The 17,380-nt window shown below is 37.5% G+C and overlaps 1 protein-coding gene across 1 annotated transcript; it reads left to right on the top strand.

Annotated features, from left to right (window-relative positions):
- The first annotated feature begins 4,503 nt into the window (after nt 1–4,503).
- On the top strand, nt 4,504–14,245 carry LOC131323661 (putative disease resistance protein At4g10780). Its single transcript, XM_058355508.1, has 6 exons — nt 4,504–5,293; nt 8,087–9,117; nt 9,720–9,808; nt 9,927–10,043; nt 12,836–12,908; nt 14,024–14,245. Exons 1-6 carry the CDS (start codon nt 4,504–4,506, stop codon nt 14,243–14,245), a joined length of 2,322 nt encoding a protein of 773 aa, XP_058211491.1.
- Nucleotides 14,246–17,380: the final 3,135 nt, after the last annotated feature.

The raw sequence follows: 17,380 nt of genomic DNA, 5'->3' as shown, positions 1-17,380 counted from the left end.
CTTTCACATTTTCCCTCAATAAGTTAACTTCTTTGACCAAACCCACAAATTATTTTGACCACAATCAATAAGTTAACCTATCTTAGACAATCCAAATCAACCCCACTCGGCACTCGCCTTCTTTTTTATTGAGTTTTTTTCTTTTAAAATTGCAATCAACTATGAAATTTAAATTTCGTAGTGGATTCCATTTTCTTCAAAGTCGTCTTCTTCTTCTAAATTGGAATCGTCTGTGTACCACCAGTCGAATCCTTTGACGTCTAAGCCTAAGTGTTCCTCCAAATCCATTTTGTCTTCTATTTCTAGGAGGTAGGCTATAGTAATATTTATATTATTCGTAGGTGCGGCTAACTCCCCACGAGGTAATTGCATGATTTTCCAAGGTAAAAGAGCTCTTGACCAAGGACCACATTCTTCCCCAATTTGGGTTTTACTCACATCTCGAATGAATTCAAGGGGTACTTCCAACAAGAGATACATCGAAGAGTTGGTGCTGAACTAGCCGAAAATAAAAGTTTATTAGAAGCTTGGTCTAAAATTCCTAAAAAATTAGCTTTTTATGATTACATCGGTAATAATCCGGCAAAAGGGGATTATTCAGGGCGGGCTCAGTGGATAACGGGGATGGAATTAACAGCGGTTGGATGGTTAGGACACCCTATTTTTAGAGATATAGAAGGGCGCAAATTTTTTGTACATCTTATGCCTACTTTTTTTTTTGAAACATTTCCAGTTGTTTTGGTAATAGATTGAACGAAAAAGTTCATTTTGATGGAGTGATTGGTACATGTGATGCACAGAGAAGATCTTTACCAAAATGGATACAGTATTTAGTGTGCAGAAACGGTCAACAATGTACTTCAAACCTTTTCCATCACGACGTAATTAGTAATTTGATTTGCAGTGTTTCTTGGATGTAGTTTTATGTATATACTTTGCAGGCTGGTTAATCTCCATGCCAACAGCATGATAAGAAGAATTAAAGTAACGAATCTCTTCCGATTGAAGAAAAAGTAACTGGCATGGGTTGGTCGCGTTTTGCCTACGGCTGGATGAGAAATATTTGTCTTCGAAAAAGTATTAGACTATTGATAAAAGACATACAATTAAGAACATGAATTACTCAGTAGAGTTCTAATCAATTGGGGCATTGTGCGGTAACATATTTTTTGGTGGAAAATAACGCAATAAAAAGTCTATAAGAGAAGATAAAAGTTGATGTTTATCAGTAAAAATTCAGACAAAGATGAAAACTTCACAAAAAACCAATGGCGCCTTGGTAGCAAAATGCAATCATGATCGTGTTTCACCTCGATCGGCCGTTGAAATTATCAAAATCATTAGCAGATTGGTGATAGACAGCTAACTTTTTCATGTAGAATGGCATTAATTGCCTTTTGTTATGCTTTTGTTTCAGACCAACATCGAGTGATCATTCGGCTCCTAAAGCACCGCTACCTGGTAGTCCAGGACCCTTTCCTAGCACGTACACATTGGTGGAGCCAACACAAATGTGCTGTAGAGAAGGATCCTAGAGCACCACGTGACGTTGCCGAAGTTCCACTGCCAGAATATTATTTTCTTTATACGAGACTCGTTTCTGGATCATTAAACTTCTTTTAAAAACTTTGGGAGGAACTCGATTGCTGACCTAGCACTTAAAGCATTATTCTCATGTAAGCTACTATATATGTGCTTCTGAAGGGGACTTTAGACACTTGACTGTTGACGGCATCAGTATAAATGCCCCAAACTTTTTTCCTATCCTCCTCATTCTTCTGCCATTCAAGCTCTTGAGTTTCTTTCTTCTTCGATCGTCTCCTGCACTCTTACGTACCGTCCTCTTTATTTGGCCTAAAAGACGAAGGGTTTTTGGAGGAACATTGAGAAAGAACAACAAACACCTGAGGTATGTCTGTAAAGCGTAATTTCCGGTGTTGTTTCGTCTAACATATGATTTATAAGTGTGCTTTCTTTTCGTGAAAGTACAAACAAGAAGAAGAAAAGAAAGCAGTTTGTGAGTTAATGAAAATTATAAGGACATCTTCGTCGCAGTGATTTTAGTATGGCGTCTGAACGGTTATTTTTTTTGTTGCAATGTGAAGTCTCACAGATTACTTTGAAGTTCATTTTTAGAAGTTATGCCATGGATGTCGATACTAAGTCGAACGATATTTACACCTCGTAATTAGAAACCCAGGAGTTTTGCAAATTATATATATTTTCTTGTGGGTTCTAGTTTCATTCAAAATTTTCAGGCTAGAGCGATGCAACCATAAGTAATTACATAAATACTTGTGCAAACATACTCACATAAGTTGCGGGCTCCATACACACTAAATGTGCAATGTGTGCAAGTCCCACACGACATGTGAGTGTGTTTGTGATTCTAAAATTTTTGTTAAGGTTAGGTACTCCCAAAAAAAAAAAAATTTAATTTACAAAAAAGGCAAAATGTAATTTACCCCCTGTGATTTGCCTCTTTGGCACATCACTTCCCTATCATTTGAAAATAACCAATTAACCTCCTCATGGTTTTGGGATTTTTGCAACTCTAACTCTGTCATCCTAAAGTGTCAACTTACGTTAATGCCCTTATATATATATAAGGTCCGCACCTCCCATTTCCCGATTGAATTTCGATGATCCGAGCCGCTCAATGTGATCAGAACGTAATTTTAAGGGTAAACAAAAAAAACTGCTCAGATCAAGCCCTTCCCGGTCATTTTTTTTGCTGATTTCTCGCGGATACCCTTAAAATCACGTTTTGAACACATTGAGCGGCTCGGATAATCGAAATTCAATCGGGAAATGTGAGAAATGGGGAGGTGCGGACCGGAGCTCCGGTCCACATCTTCTGACTTGATCCTGACTGATATATATATATATTAAGTCAGTCTCAAATGAGGGAGTCTTTATTTTAGTTAAAATGCAGACCTCCTTATTTCTCCCATTTTCCGATCAAATGTCGATGATCCAAGCCGCTCAATGTGTTCAGAACGTGATTTTAAGGGTACCCGCGAGAAATCGGCAAAAAAAATGACCGGAAAGGGCTTCATCCGAGCAGTTTTTGTTTGAACCGTTCGATAAAAAATAAACAAAAACTCCTCGGATGAAGCCCTTCCCGATCATTTTTTTTGCTGATTTCTCGCGAGTACCCTTAAAATCACGTTCTGAACACATTGAGCGGCTCGGATCATCGAAATTCAATCAGGAAAGGGAGGTCCGCATTTTATTAAAATGAGGTGGTTCTTACAGGAGACGGACTGTGTATATATACATATATTGAAGAATTTTCAAGTGAGGGATCCCTCATTTTGTTAAAATGAGGGACTTTCATTTCCCGATCAAATTTTGAAAATCTGAACCGTTGAATGTGTGCAGAACGTAATTTTAAGGGTCCCCGTAAGAAATCAGCAAAAAAAATGACCGGGAAGGGCGTCATCCGAACAGTTTTTTTTGAACCGTTCAATGAAAACTGCTCGGATGAAGCCCTTCCCGGTCATTTTTTTTGCTGATTTCTCACGGGGACCCTTAAAATCACGTTCTGATCACTTTGAGCGGCTCCGATCATCGAAATTCAATCGGGAAGAGGAGTCCCGCATTTTAATAAAATGAGGGATCCCTCACCGGAACCTAACTCTACATATATATATATATATATATCCTTTTTTTAATGAATATAAAAAGAAACTGGGGTTGGAGAGAATTATTTTGGATGTGTGTAACCTCCCTTTTTCTTTTGTGAGAGATACTAGAAGTACCTTTTCCCATTCAAAAATACATTCGAATTTTCCAATGCTAAGGAATCTGATTTTAGCATCCATTGACTCAGCAACAATTAGGATTGTGTTTTCACAATATTTGACCTCCCGTTCTCTTCAGTATTGTTTGGTAATGTACGAGAGTCGTTAGATAGTTTCGCATATGTATAATTCGTGAGTAACACAAGGAAAAATAGTACTCCTTTCGTCTCTTTTTAAGTGTTCTGCTTCGTAACTCCAACTTATTAAAAAGACATCATCATTACACCTTTCACATCAACTTTTTCCTCAAATTTTCCTATTTACCCATCATCATTACACTTTTACTCACTAACTTTTCAAAATGAAATCTACTTTTAAGGACAAAATAGACAATGCATCAACTTTTATCCCCCTAACTTTACAAAATAGACACTTATTAAGAGACAGTCCAAAATGGAATACTGGACACAAAAAAAGGGACGGAGGGAGTACTAAAATTAAAAACAGTGAAACGATCCAGTTGCATTTCTAACCTGTTTCTTTGCATGTCTATAGTATGAATTGTAGGTTGTTGTAGTATGTACATTCCTAATATCTTAGTGCATCACTAGTTACTTCTCTTGTTCTCTTTGAGTGCAGATAGGGAGAGGGTTTATCTTCTCAAATTCGGATCTCATTCTTGATACTTGACGTATATATCCTTCGAAAAGGCAAGAAAAGAACTCAATACAGAAAGGGGGGAAAAAGTGAACTGAAAATGTCTAGTCTACAAATCTTACTGGAGAAAAGTTTAGAGAAAATCAAGACAGTGTTCCATTCAGTGGGATGTCATGTCGGGTTTCTTTTACATTACAAGCAGAACCTGAAGAACCTGGAAGACGAGGCGAATAACCTTCAAGAGCAGAGAAGCAACGTCGAAGGAAAAGTTACTGAAGCCAACCGCCGCGGTGAGGCCATTGACAATAATGTTTCGGTCTGGCTAAAGGATGCTGACGAGACCAGACAAGGAGTTGACAAGTTTAGGGATGAGAAAGCTGTCAAGGAAAACATGTTAATATTTAATTTCTCATGTCCCAATTTCGTCTCGCGTTACCGCCTTAGCAAGGAAGCTAAGAAGAAGGTGGTCCACATCAAACATCTCACCGAGGAAGGCGGCAAAATTGGCATAGTTTCACACTCTAGGGATTATGAGGCTTTCCATTCAAGAGAGAAAGTTTTCAAAGGTATCGTGGAGGCATTAAAAGACCCCAAGGTGAACAAGATTGGGATCTATGGAGCCGGAGGTGTTGGTAAGACGACTATGGTTACAAAGGTCGGCGAACTAGTTTTGAGAGATGGAACTTTTGACGAAGTCGTAATGGCAGTTGTCTCTCAGGATGCCAATGTGATAAAAATTCAAGGGCAACTCGCCGACTGTTTGAATCTAAAACTCAGTGGAGAAACTGAAGTGGGAAGAGCGACTCAACTATGGAATAGATTGAGCAATGGGAAGAAAAATCTCATAATATTGGATGATGTTTGGCAAGAGCTGAACTTAAAGGAAATAGGTATTTTCTCAAATTTGCACCTCTTGAATATGATTTTAACGTAAAATTTACTCGTCTTTTCCCACTAACAATTGGGGTTTAAGCGCTAATGTTGTGTGCACATACTCGTCACCGTATTTTTGTAATGTCTGACTAGGGGTGCACATGGTTCGGATTGGTTCGGTTCTCTAGAAAATTAGTAACCGGATCATTTCAAACGGTTCTAAAAAATTGAGAACCAAAACCTAACCAATATATGGGTGGAACCTAGCAAAACCAAACCATAAGACCGGTCCGATTTAGGTTCGGTTCTGGTTCTATCCAATTAGCATACAAACACTTATTCATATGAACTCATAAAATTAAAAATTAAAAAAAATAATAACTCACAGATAAAATAATAATAAAAATTTTATTAAAAACTTTCCTAACAAATAAGATTTTAAATTAACTTTAAAAAGGAAAAAATTAACCTACCAAATTCAAATACATATTTAATTACACACATATATGTATGTATGTATGTGTGTGTGTGTGTGTGTGTGTGTGTCTATATATATATTAGTAGTTCTAAATGGTCCAGTTCGGTTCTAACAATAGTTCTTTAAACCGAACCAAAATTAATGGTTCTTAGTTTTGTGGAACCATAACCTAACTAATTAATTGCAAAACCAGATCAAATAGGATGGTTCGGTCTGAATCAGACCAGTTTTACTATTCGGACGGTTTTCTTGAGCACCCCTACTATTTTGACTTATAAAACTTCATATTGGTGATTACTTCTCTCCAGTCCTTACAATAGCAAACAACTTTTCTGGTGGAGGCACTTTTAATTTATTAAATTAAACTAATAAGTTCTCCCTCGGTCTCTTTTTATGTGTTCAGTTTTATAATTTCAACTTATAAAAAAAATATTATAATCACGCCTTGCACTTTAATTTTTACCTTCACTTTTCAAAATTATCCTCCATTTTTAACCATTATCTCTTTACCCACTAATTTTTCAAAAGGAAAAAATAATAAATGTACAAACTTTCACCCATTAAATTTTCAAAATAGCTACTTATTAAGAGACAGCCCTAAATGGAATACGTGTCAGATCGCTTTTCCACAATCTCTCCTAAAATCAATTGGTGTGAGGAGGATCTCAATTAAGTCTTTTATGGCATTCAACATTGCACTCGCAAGTCTATTTTTAGAGCGGCCACAAGAAGTGGTATTGTATAATTAACCAAATCTATTAGGGTACTCCGGGCCGAACAATCCCACCTCACGGTGACGCTAGCTCCCGCGACTCAAACCAATGATCACTTCCTAGCTCTGATACCACTTGTTGGACTGCCTTTCTACCATTTCTTCTAAACCCAATTGGTGTTAGGAATTAAGGGCTTCAATTAAGTCTTTTTTGGAATTTGACATCACACTCGCAAGTCTATTTTTAGAGCGGTCGTAGGGAGTGACATTGTGTAACTAAATGCATAGGGACACTTTGAGCCCAACAACTCGACTCTTTTTTTGGGGATGGAGGGAGTATTTATTCTATATTGATTTTTACTTACGTTTCATGCTTGCTGCTTTGATTGCCCCATATTTCTCTAATTTGTAAGTAGGATTTTTGTGTAGAAAACTAATCCAAAATATCGTGGCACTAGTATTTCTGAAATTTTGATACGTAAAGGTGGACATTTTGGATTAAAGCCGAAGAATCAGTAATTAAAAGTCACATAATTTTGCGTGATAAGTTTGGAAGAAATCTTGTGTGCATTTCATTACCCTTATTTAAATTGAAATTGAAAGTCTCGAGAAACCTATTGATGTGCTCAGTGCTTACGTACGTACTTGATGGCAATGATAGTTTTTTTCCAAATGCATGGATTGCATACACAATCTTGTTAACTATTTTGGTTACAATTGATACAAGGAAAATAATCTTTTCAAAATAAAAGTTGATGAAAATCTTCCTTCGGTCAAGCATACCACAAGAGAGAATAAGATTGGTTGTTGTCTATTGAAAAAACTATGGTGGAAAAACTTGATTATTCAGGTTTAATAAGTACACATATGCAGCTAAAATGTGAGCAAATAATAATTAGATGATAGTTTTTGGGATATTGTAATGGTTATTGATGTTGGATATTATGTGTTCAAATACTGCATGTAATGACTTTGCTAGTAAGATTTTTCTCAAAACTAATTTTAATTATTTTAAGTATATTGAGATTTTAGGATTATATGGAAAAAATTCCGCTTTAGGCCCCATATATCTCAGAGTCGACCCTTCCTGAAGCAATTATTAGATGGCTTTATGCTTGGGCTAGACACTGATTCCACGTGCTAGAAGGTGTTGTCTGACATGGGCCCATGGGTGTAGGTCTACGTGTGCATTATTTACACGAAAATTAATTTGTTCCAAACATGTAGTTATACGATCTCACCATCTTAAGAGTATCAAGTGACTAATTTGAAGGTTACGTGGTTCATCCTTTTTTTTATTAAGTATGAATGAATCATGTAAGTAATAGACATTACAGGACCAATCTAATTAGTTTTTATGAATGATCTTTGAAAATAGGCTACATATTAATGGCTCGATTATCGAGTGAGGCTGGTATGCGGTGACTTGAACCGCACTTCTTTAACGGGAGACACACCCCATAGAGGCTTTGCCCCTTTCAATAGGTTCTAGTTTATTGATTTACTCCTTTTGGTTTCATGATATTGAGTTTCTAATTAAGTGTAGTATTTTGAATCCCTATCACACGAGGAAAAAAAAAGGTATCGTATTTGATCTGTTAAATTTTCGATTGCCAACAGGTATTCCTAGCACAAATGGAAACAAAAGTTGCAAAGTTGTGCTAACGTCTCGAAACCGAGATGTGTGGAAGAACATGGATGTTAAAGACTTTAAAATCGAAAATTTATCTGAAGAAGAATCATGGGCTCTTTTTAAGAAGAAGGTTGGAAATTACGTTGATGCTCCTGAACCTCGTGAAATAGCATGGACAATTTGTAAAGAGTGTCAAGGGTTGCCGGTTGCTATTATTGCACTTGGATCAACACTAAAGGGTAAGGTTATGGATGCCTGGCAAGATGAACTTGACAAGCTAAAAAATTCCAAAATTGAAGGAATCATTCCAAAAGTGTTCGCATCCTCAAAGGGGAGCTATGATCGGTTAGATTCCAAGGATGCCAAGTCATGCATTAATTGCAATCTCGTCAAAAAGTCAAACTACATAAATGCTGCATTTCGTTCGTCTCATAGAAATCAAGCCTACCTATTCATGAAGAACGAGTATTTACGGTTGGACTATGCTCCATACTCAACCAACGACAAGGTGTTGAATGGACCGCTACGTATCTCCGAAGGGTTTCCATCCCTCAAGAACACAGCCTTTGCAGATCCCGGAATAGACTGCGCTTTTGGGTCTCATCATGGAGATGAAGCATTCATCTTCTCTGGAAATCTTTGTGCACGGATTAACTACGCACCAGGGACCACAAATGACAAGATCATCCAAGGCCCGATGACCATCATTCAGATGTTCCCTTTCTTTAAAGGAACGGTGTTTGAAAGCGGCATAGACTCTGCGTTTGAATCGACAGTACTTGATGAAGCTTACCTTTTCAAAGGCAACCAGTATGCTCTTATAAACTACAATGACCCTCATCTCATCGCCATTCGTCACATCACTGAAGGCTTTGTTAGTTTGAAAGACACCATATTTGAAAGCGGAATTGAGGCAGCGTTTGCTTCGCACTATACTAATGAGGCATACTTATTCAAAGGAGATTCCTATGTGCGCATCAACTTTGCTCCCCATACCACAAACGACTTCATTGATAGCGTGAAGAAAATCCTTCCCAATTGGCCCTCTTTACATGGCATCTTGCCTCGCAAGAACTAGGGTCTTGGTGTTCATGAAAAGAATTAATTTATATTAAGTTTTAATGGAGGGAGGTTAGTGTTCTGAGGTTCTATTGTCAAAAACCTCAGGGGGAGGTTAGTGAAATTTACCCTTGAGCTAATATCATATGTACATCAGAAGTTCATTGCGCTTGTTTAAGTCAGTTCTTAGTATTAATTTGTACCTCATGTTCTACATTTCTAGATTGGTAGGTTGGCCTGGTTTTCTATTTGTTCTTGTAGGTTGTGAGATTTGATCAACTGTGGGATGAGTATGGCTGTCAAAATAGTTTGGGTTGTGCTTCTCATTCTTGCCATGGTCAAGCGCGCTCTTTTATTTTATTCGTTGTAATGTTCTATCCTATTAATAAAATATTATCTTTGTCAATAAAAAAATTCAACTACTTTCTAGGTGTAGTTCATGTGCTCATAAAGGCCTGTTTGGGTGTTGCCATTTATTATTTATATATTGAATGCTACTTAACCTATATTTCGCCAACAGTAGATTTTTCATTCAAATGCATCTTTTTTATCCCTTGGCAGGGTGTAAGATGTTCTCTTTCGAGTTTATGGCTGCGAGAGATGGAATTTCAAGAAGGATACATTGTTAAAGTTGGCACCCCGGTGGTGTAGTATTCTGGAAAGACCCTGATGTTTTTTTGAGAATGTTAGAGCATAAGTGGTAGTAAACTTTATGTTTTGTTTCCAAGGACTAAACTTTGTTTTGAAGGTTTGAACCATGATACGCAGCCATTGTTATGTAGATGAAAGTGATTTGGCTAATGTTCAACAATTATGCCGTTTCGTTCAAGTAAAGACTAATGGATTTAGACTATTTATGATTATGGTTGTCCATAGTTGCATGAGGTAGTGATGAATTCTAAATATTAGCAGGGAATATGTGGAAAAAATATTTGTAACAACAAGTGTTCATTGCTTGCTAGGAATTATTTCGTTGCCTATATGTATCATAAGCAAGGAAAACATTTGTCTCTAAGTCTACAATAGGCCACTTTTTGCGAGGAAATTACTTTGTCGATGATCATATATGCCAATGGCAAGGGATTTATTCCTCGCCTATTGCTATCATTCATGTGGCATCTAGTGTTTGCACGAGGAAATTTTGGTTTTTGGCGTCAAAATCTATGTTGCAAGGAAGTTTATTTTCTTCACGAAATTGCTTTTCCTTCCTCGTAGTAAGCATTTGCGACAATGTTTAGGCGAAGAAAGTGGACGACAAAAAGATTCCTCGCTGATACATTCAAAGAGGAAATTTAATGATTTAGCGACGGAATATGTTCCTCACAATAGGTTATTCATGTTGTAGCGCGACTTCAAAGAGTGTAAAAATCTCACACCCTTAATAGACATTTCATCGAACACCTTGCACACAGCCAAAATGTGGCGTGTCACATGTGAATTGCGTTCTCCATTCTGACAACATTGCAGTAGAAATATTTCATTCTTTCCCTGAATGATTCTAGTTTAAGAGTCGTATATGTTTTTTGTTCAAGGGCTGCGATGGATTCTCAAGTCCAAGAGCTGCATATATTGGCATTCAAAAGTCGTGTCTTCCGTCGTAACTGATCTATTGTTTAAAATTCAGGCCAAGATTTGATTGTAATTTTTAGCAGGGGTATTTTGGGTATCTAAAGTGTGGCCATGGGAAACACTTTTGATTTTTCAGCTTTTTTAAAGTAGTAGTAGTAGATTTGTAAAACACGTTCAACTCTAACATTAATTACAGTATAAAATTGGAAGTGATGAGAAGATGTTGAAGATAACTTTAAAATGCTATTAATGTTGGGTATATATATATATATATATATATATATATATATATATATATATATATTTAAATAAAATTGAAGACTTAAAGAATCGGAAGAAACTTTGGGTGAGAAGTTTTAAAAATGAAAATGGAGAATGTGGATTGAAGTTGGTATGAAGAGTTGTATTCTCTAAATCTACATTTTGAATAGTATTATTTTGAGTCTCTAAAATAGAAATTGTGTGAGAGATGGGTTGGAGAGGCTCTTATAGTACTTGTAAGGTGCATCTGAGTCGTTCATTCCTTCAATAAACGGTCCAAAATCTCATATTACGCCCCATAACATGTGGGGGGAAGCGGTTCTCTTTGTTAATCATATCATTGATAAGGTACCTCGCAAGAAGATTAACAAAACCCTAAACGAGTTGTTAAGGGTAGGAAGGCTACCTCTAATTTCTTCTAAATATGGGGGTGTTTTGCGAATGTGGTTCTATGTGCCACACCTGAGAAGGTGCGAATAAGCCTAATCCTCGCTGATTGTAAGCGCACAGTAGCAACGTGTATTATTTTTTATGGCATAGGACATAAATTGTATCCGTCTCTTCACAGTAACAGTATGAAGGGTACGTCATTCAGTAGTGAACTTTTCTCCTGATCTTGCTCTTTGACATGATTGTACCCCGAAATCACGTGTTTCATAAGTCGGAACAACTTGTTCGTTTCTTCTTACTTCTCCCGGAATTATAATGGGTTCTCTACCAATGTGTTCGTGTTCTAATGCAAGTAGGGCTGTCCAAGAAAAATCGTAAACCGTGAAACCTGTCCGGACCAAATCGATCCGTACCCTTTGGATTTTGTTCGTGAATTAATGGTCCGGACATGGATTCAAAAATTAAAAAACTGTAACATACGGTTTAGGATTGGATTTTCATTTCAAAACCGTGGATTAACCAAACCGGACCGTGAGATATTTAAATGTGTGTGTGTGTGTGTGTAATATTTATAAATAATTATAATTTTACTTATTGTTTTGAATTTTTTTAGACAATTTTACATTAATGTGGTAATATATAACACTTAAATGTAACTTTGGACTGGAATTCTGGACTAACAATGTACAATTTCACATTAATGTTGCTGCATTGCTGGTATCTGGACTAGAAATTTGGAATATGATTATGTAATATATACATTGCTGATGACTTGTTGTAATGTTATGGAATTTAGTGTTTGCATTTTTAGTTTGAATATGATGATATGTAATGGCATGACGGTTGCATCATTTTATTTTTTTTGGAAGGCAATTCGTAGATAAAATTGGAACCGAACAGAGATTCACGGATTGGATTAGAACCGAACTGTAGGACTTTTGGTCCGGACACGGATCGTATTTTCTAAAAATCGTGACTCGCAGATTATGATTGGATTTATTGGAATCCGATCCAATCCGAACCGTGGACAGCCCTAAATGCAGGGCTCACCTATCTTGTTTTTTGACAAGTCCTGCTACACACACAAACAATCTGTGCACAAATTTCATTGTGGGACCCACCACGGGTCCCACACAAATCATCCGAGCCGTTCATTAAATGTAAAATATTTTTTCATGGGTTCCCGTAAAAAATAAGCTCAATTCGATACTTATAGGTGCTTCATCCAATCATCTAACTTTTCATTCAGATTTTCGGATAAGGAAAAGTTATATGGTTCGATCGAGCACCTATATGTATCGAATTGAGCTTATTTTTTACGGAGACCTTTAAAAAAGTGTTTTACATTTAATGAACGGCTCGGATAATTTTTGTGGGACCCATGGTGGGACCCACAACGAAATCTGTGCACTGATTGTCTGTGTTTAGACTTTTTGTTTTTTTACTGCGAATCGCAGTGGCCCTGGGGTGAGAAAATTATTGCGTACTCCTAAGTCACCTTTACGTGGCGATCCACATTTTCACACTCGCGTATGTCGGGTTCATGATAATTGATAAAAATATGTGGTTGTGAATAATTAAGAGAAAATGACGGCCAATGATATGTTTTGATAATTAATACTCTCCAATGACATTTTCAGTATTAACAATTGTTCTTAGCATGTCTTTGGAGGATATTAATTATCAAAATACGTCATGGGCCGTCATTTTACCTAATATTAAGTTATCAGACTGCTTGCCTCAAATGGGTAGTACAAGGGAGAAGGCCGGGCCTAACATAAAACATTAGAATTCTCATTGGGCTTTAGGACATGGAGGCCTGGTGTCTCGTGAGAAGGAACTTTATATAGCTATATATTTGGATAGTACTGATAAACAATGTTAGGGACACGACTACCAACCACAACCCAACTACAAGACCAAAATATTCGAAGGACTCTTCTGACTAACCAAAAAATATATAATTGTCAGCAAAGTTGACAACTGGCATACGTGGCACCGTATGATTGATAATAGGAGAACAACCACGTTGAAACTACTTTGCAACTACCAATCGTGAAGTGTCATATAAGCAGTTGTAGTTGGTAGTTGTGTCCCTATCATTAGTGTTGGACAATTTCAACCTTCGGCATGAATGAACTCTTTGGGAGTAAAAAAAAGTTAAGGACACAGAACATCCGGTGCATCCGATATTGTTTGAGGTGCAGAGTGGATATAGATACAGATAATTGTGCACGTAGCGTATAGCTGTTGAGAATTTTACTTAAGGGGTCCTATTTCAATAACATGTTATCAACGCATCCATTATTTGCACCTTCAAAGGTCCCACAACACTACAACACAGTTCTCTCACTCAAATGCGCCAGGAAAATGCAAATTATCGGTTTTGTTAATCAGAGTGAGGAGTTTCTCAATAGCACACAAGGAACGGTTTGACCACAGATTCACCATGTTAGGATCGTCACACATACGCACACGATTTACGAGTATAAAACAGTAAAGAATCAACGCAGAGATATACGTGATTCTCCAAAACCGGGTACGTCCAAAAGAGCAAGAACGGCTGCTGTTCTCTTATTATCACAGTATGGAATAGGGTTTACGACATAGAGTATTTATAACTATTCCATTCTAACTCTAATAAGGTATTTGGTCTGTATTCCAAAAATACTCCTGTACGAACCCTACCATACTATACCGCGGCGGGCGTTGCCCCCTGCACTCCCCAATTATGGAACTTCTGGGCCTTTGGTCAGTCTACTTTCACTGGATCATTGGCAATGGGTCAGATGCCGTCGCTCCGCTACGCTCCGCTACGCTCCACTCATTCCGCTCCAGCATCTGGCTTTCTTTCTAGAACTCTTTAGTATCTCTTCATACTTAACATATAAGTCATAGTTCTAACAACCTCCTTCATCAAAGAATGTAAAAAAAAAAAAAACTCGATCGATGATATTGGTAGTTTGTTTTTTTTTTATTTTTATTTTATCGCTAATGGTGGATGTAATGCACGTTGATTTTGGGTTTGAGTTTGGTGGCTTTGGAGCGAGGATGGTGACGGTACTGGACGGTAGGGGGCCGCAGAGATTACGATGTGCATCTTCTATGGGAAGGGAAGGAAAATACCTAGGATGGTTCAAAATAATTAGGAGTTCGTACCTCTCTTCGGCATGTTTCGATTGGATGTTATGAAAAATAAATTCACGATTATTTTTTGATTGCGACTATGCCAAGTCTGTGTGGACTCGTATGCTTGGATAAAACAACATTGTTAGGCCTTGTTTTGGGCTGGCTAGGGAGATTGATTGGTTGTGTACTCATATGAAGACGGACTCTTATACCAACAGGACTTATAAACTTTCCTTAGCTGCATCGATCCATCTATTGGATATGGAGGAAGAGGAATGCTAGGGTGTTCCAAGAAATTAGCACTTTTGCTGATAGTTTAAGGTCCAAGATTGCAGATGAAGTTAGAGCTTGTATGTGTTCTTGGAGGAAGATCAAGTCCAATGATGAGGATAGGCGTTGGAATGTGAATTCCAAGTATTCTGGCTTCAAGGTCAGTCTTGCCTAGGAGTTGAGTCTTGTTACTGTCATTGATAGCTGGGTGTTTTCTTGTAGCATTGTTTGATTTTTTACTTTGCTTTGTTTTGCTTTGGCCAAGACTGACCTGACTGCTTGTAAAGGCTATACCTTATGTTTGGGTTTGTTTGCGTGCTTTGAAATGTTTAAGTTACCCAAAAAAAATAAAAAAAATTACACACAAGTTCATTTTTAATTTTGGAATTTGCAACCCTCCCAATGACTTCTATTTCCCTAGACAAATACCTAGCTACAATATAGAGTACTATATATATTAGTTTGTCCTGCTCCCCACTAGCTCTCTGTGTCTCCCAATATAGAGTATTAATTTGCAACCCTCCCAATGACTTCATATTTGTTTTCAAGTTTTCTTCAGCTCTTCCCTTTCGTTACCCTAATTATCCATCCTTAGTTGTGCATGCAGTCTCGATAATTCGCCCCTTGTAAGGTCAGACTTCATTTCCATTGAACAAAAGTCAAGGATCCACCTACGTTCACTGCACGTATTCTAAAGTTTCATCCAGTTCATACGGGGCTTTTCCCGACTTTAATTGAGTTCCTAACTATCGGACAGTGAAATTGATTTCCAGAATTAGTCTGAACGCATGAATTATTAAAGGAAAAAAATGCATTTTCAGCTTTACTAATTCCTTGATCAAGTTCTTCTCCACAACGGGACAAAGTCATCATGTCCTCATCGATGGCTGGTGAAAGATCAACGGCAGCGTCATTGCTTTTGGACAAACGAGAATTTCACATAATTGAAACTTTTTTTTTTTGGTAATGAAGAGTGGTCCCCGGGCCAGTTTGCGCGCACCACAGAACTAATCTCTCCAGCCCCCTACCAGCCTTTGCTAACCCAGAGGGTTTTTACACATAGGGTGGTCCCAAGGGGCCTTTCGCAGTGTATGAGAGTTGAACCTGAGATTTCGAAATGATAAATCTCTCTGTCCTAGCTGATCAACCAACTGCACCACCCTTTGGGTTACGTTATTGAAACTTGTATACCTCACCCTAGTATGTTCAAATATAAAGTATCAAAATCTAGCACAAAAGTCTCCTTTGTTGACTCCAGAGCCACAAACATTCTCTCTTTCATCTCTAGGCCATTTTTTCACGTCAAAACACTAATATTATTAATATTCTTCTTGGAAAATTTCACCAAAGAAGTTTCCAAACTGTTGCCTTGTATTATTAGGGAGTTGTTAACATAATATTAAAAAATATTATGTTACCATAGTTTCTTGATTTTATAATTATGTTTCTTATTTTGTCTAGGCAGTTATTTGTGTTTCTTATTTAGTCTAAATTTTCATGTTACATATATATTTCTTAATTTGTTTTAAGGTTCTTGGTGGTCAAATTTTATAGTCTATATAAAAGCATTTAAGGATTATATATTTGTCACAATCAATAATACATCATTCGGCGTTTATTCACAGGAGTAATGCTATTGGTACCACAGACTTATGAGACTTTTTGCTTAGTTACACACTAAAGCACAACTACTCTTTAATTCGGTCCTACTTTCAATCAAGACACATACCTCTTTACGCGTGGTGTGAACCTACTACAATTGTCACACTTTTCGCACATCATTCAACTTTGTATTTGTGTGTGCAAGTATTTGTGGATACAGAAAGTCTACACTCCCTAGTACCGCTTAACATTTACCGTTCCCCCCACTGCTCAATAATGTAAGAATTCTTTTTTCAAATTGAACTCACCTCCCAAAATATATAAATCCTTCTTTAAAAAAAAAAAAAGAACAGAAACACTACAGTCACCGACCGGGAGGGTCGATGACCGGCCACCGACCCCGTGTGGGGTCCACTCTGGGCCCCGCACAAATGATCCGAGCCGCTCAATAATTTAAAAAAAAAACTGAGCGGGCCATGTGAGAAATAAGCTCAATCCGATGTGTGTACGTGCTCGATCCGAGCCGTTCCAAAATCAAATGATCCGAGCCGTTCAAAAATAAAAGTTTGGAACGAGCACGTACACACATCGGATTGAGCTTATTTCTCACGTAGCCCACTCAGTTTTTTTAAAAAAAATTATTGAGCGGCTAGGATCATTCGTGCGGGGCCCAGAGTGGACCCCACACGCGGTCGGTGGCCGATCACCGACCCCCGGTCGGTGACTGTAGCACTGCTGAAAAAAGAAATGCCAAAAAGAAACTCCACATATAAATAAAACTTTCGTACCGTAAAATAATGTAACCTTTTCTTTAAGCAACGCAGAGACTAGATTTGAAGATTAACGAGCTACGAGACGTCTAAATTGTACACAATGAAATAGGATGGTTGCCAAAAACCTTGTAGCCTAATGGTATTTTTTGGTCTTTCTTTTGTGGGAGGTCAGTGTTTGAGCCCCGTTAGGGACGTTAGTGGTTCAGGACTAAAACTATTTAAGTGTCA

The sequence above is a fragment of the Rhododendron vialii genome, chromosome 4a (assembly GCF_030253575.1).
Source record: "Rhododendron vialii isolate Sample 1 chromosome 4a, ASM3025357v1".
NCBI lineage: Eukaryota > Viridiplantae > Streptophyta > Magnoliopsida > Ericales > Ericaceae > Rhododendron > Rhododendron vialii.
The sequence above is the reverse complement of the archived record's forward strand: the minus strand, read 5'-3'. Positions and strand labels throughout refer to the sequence as shown.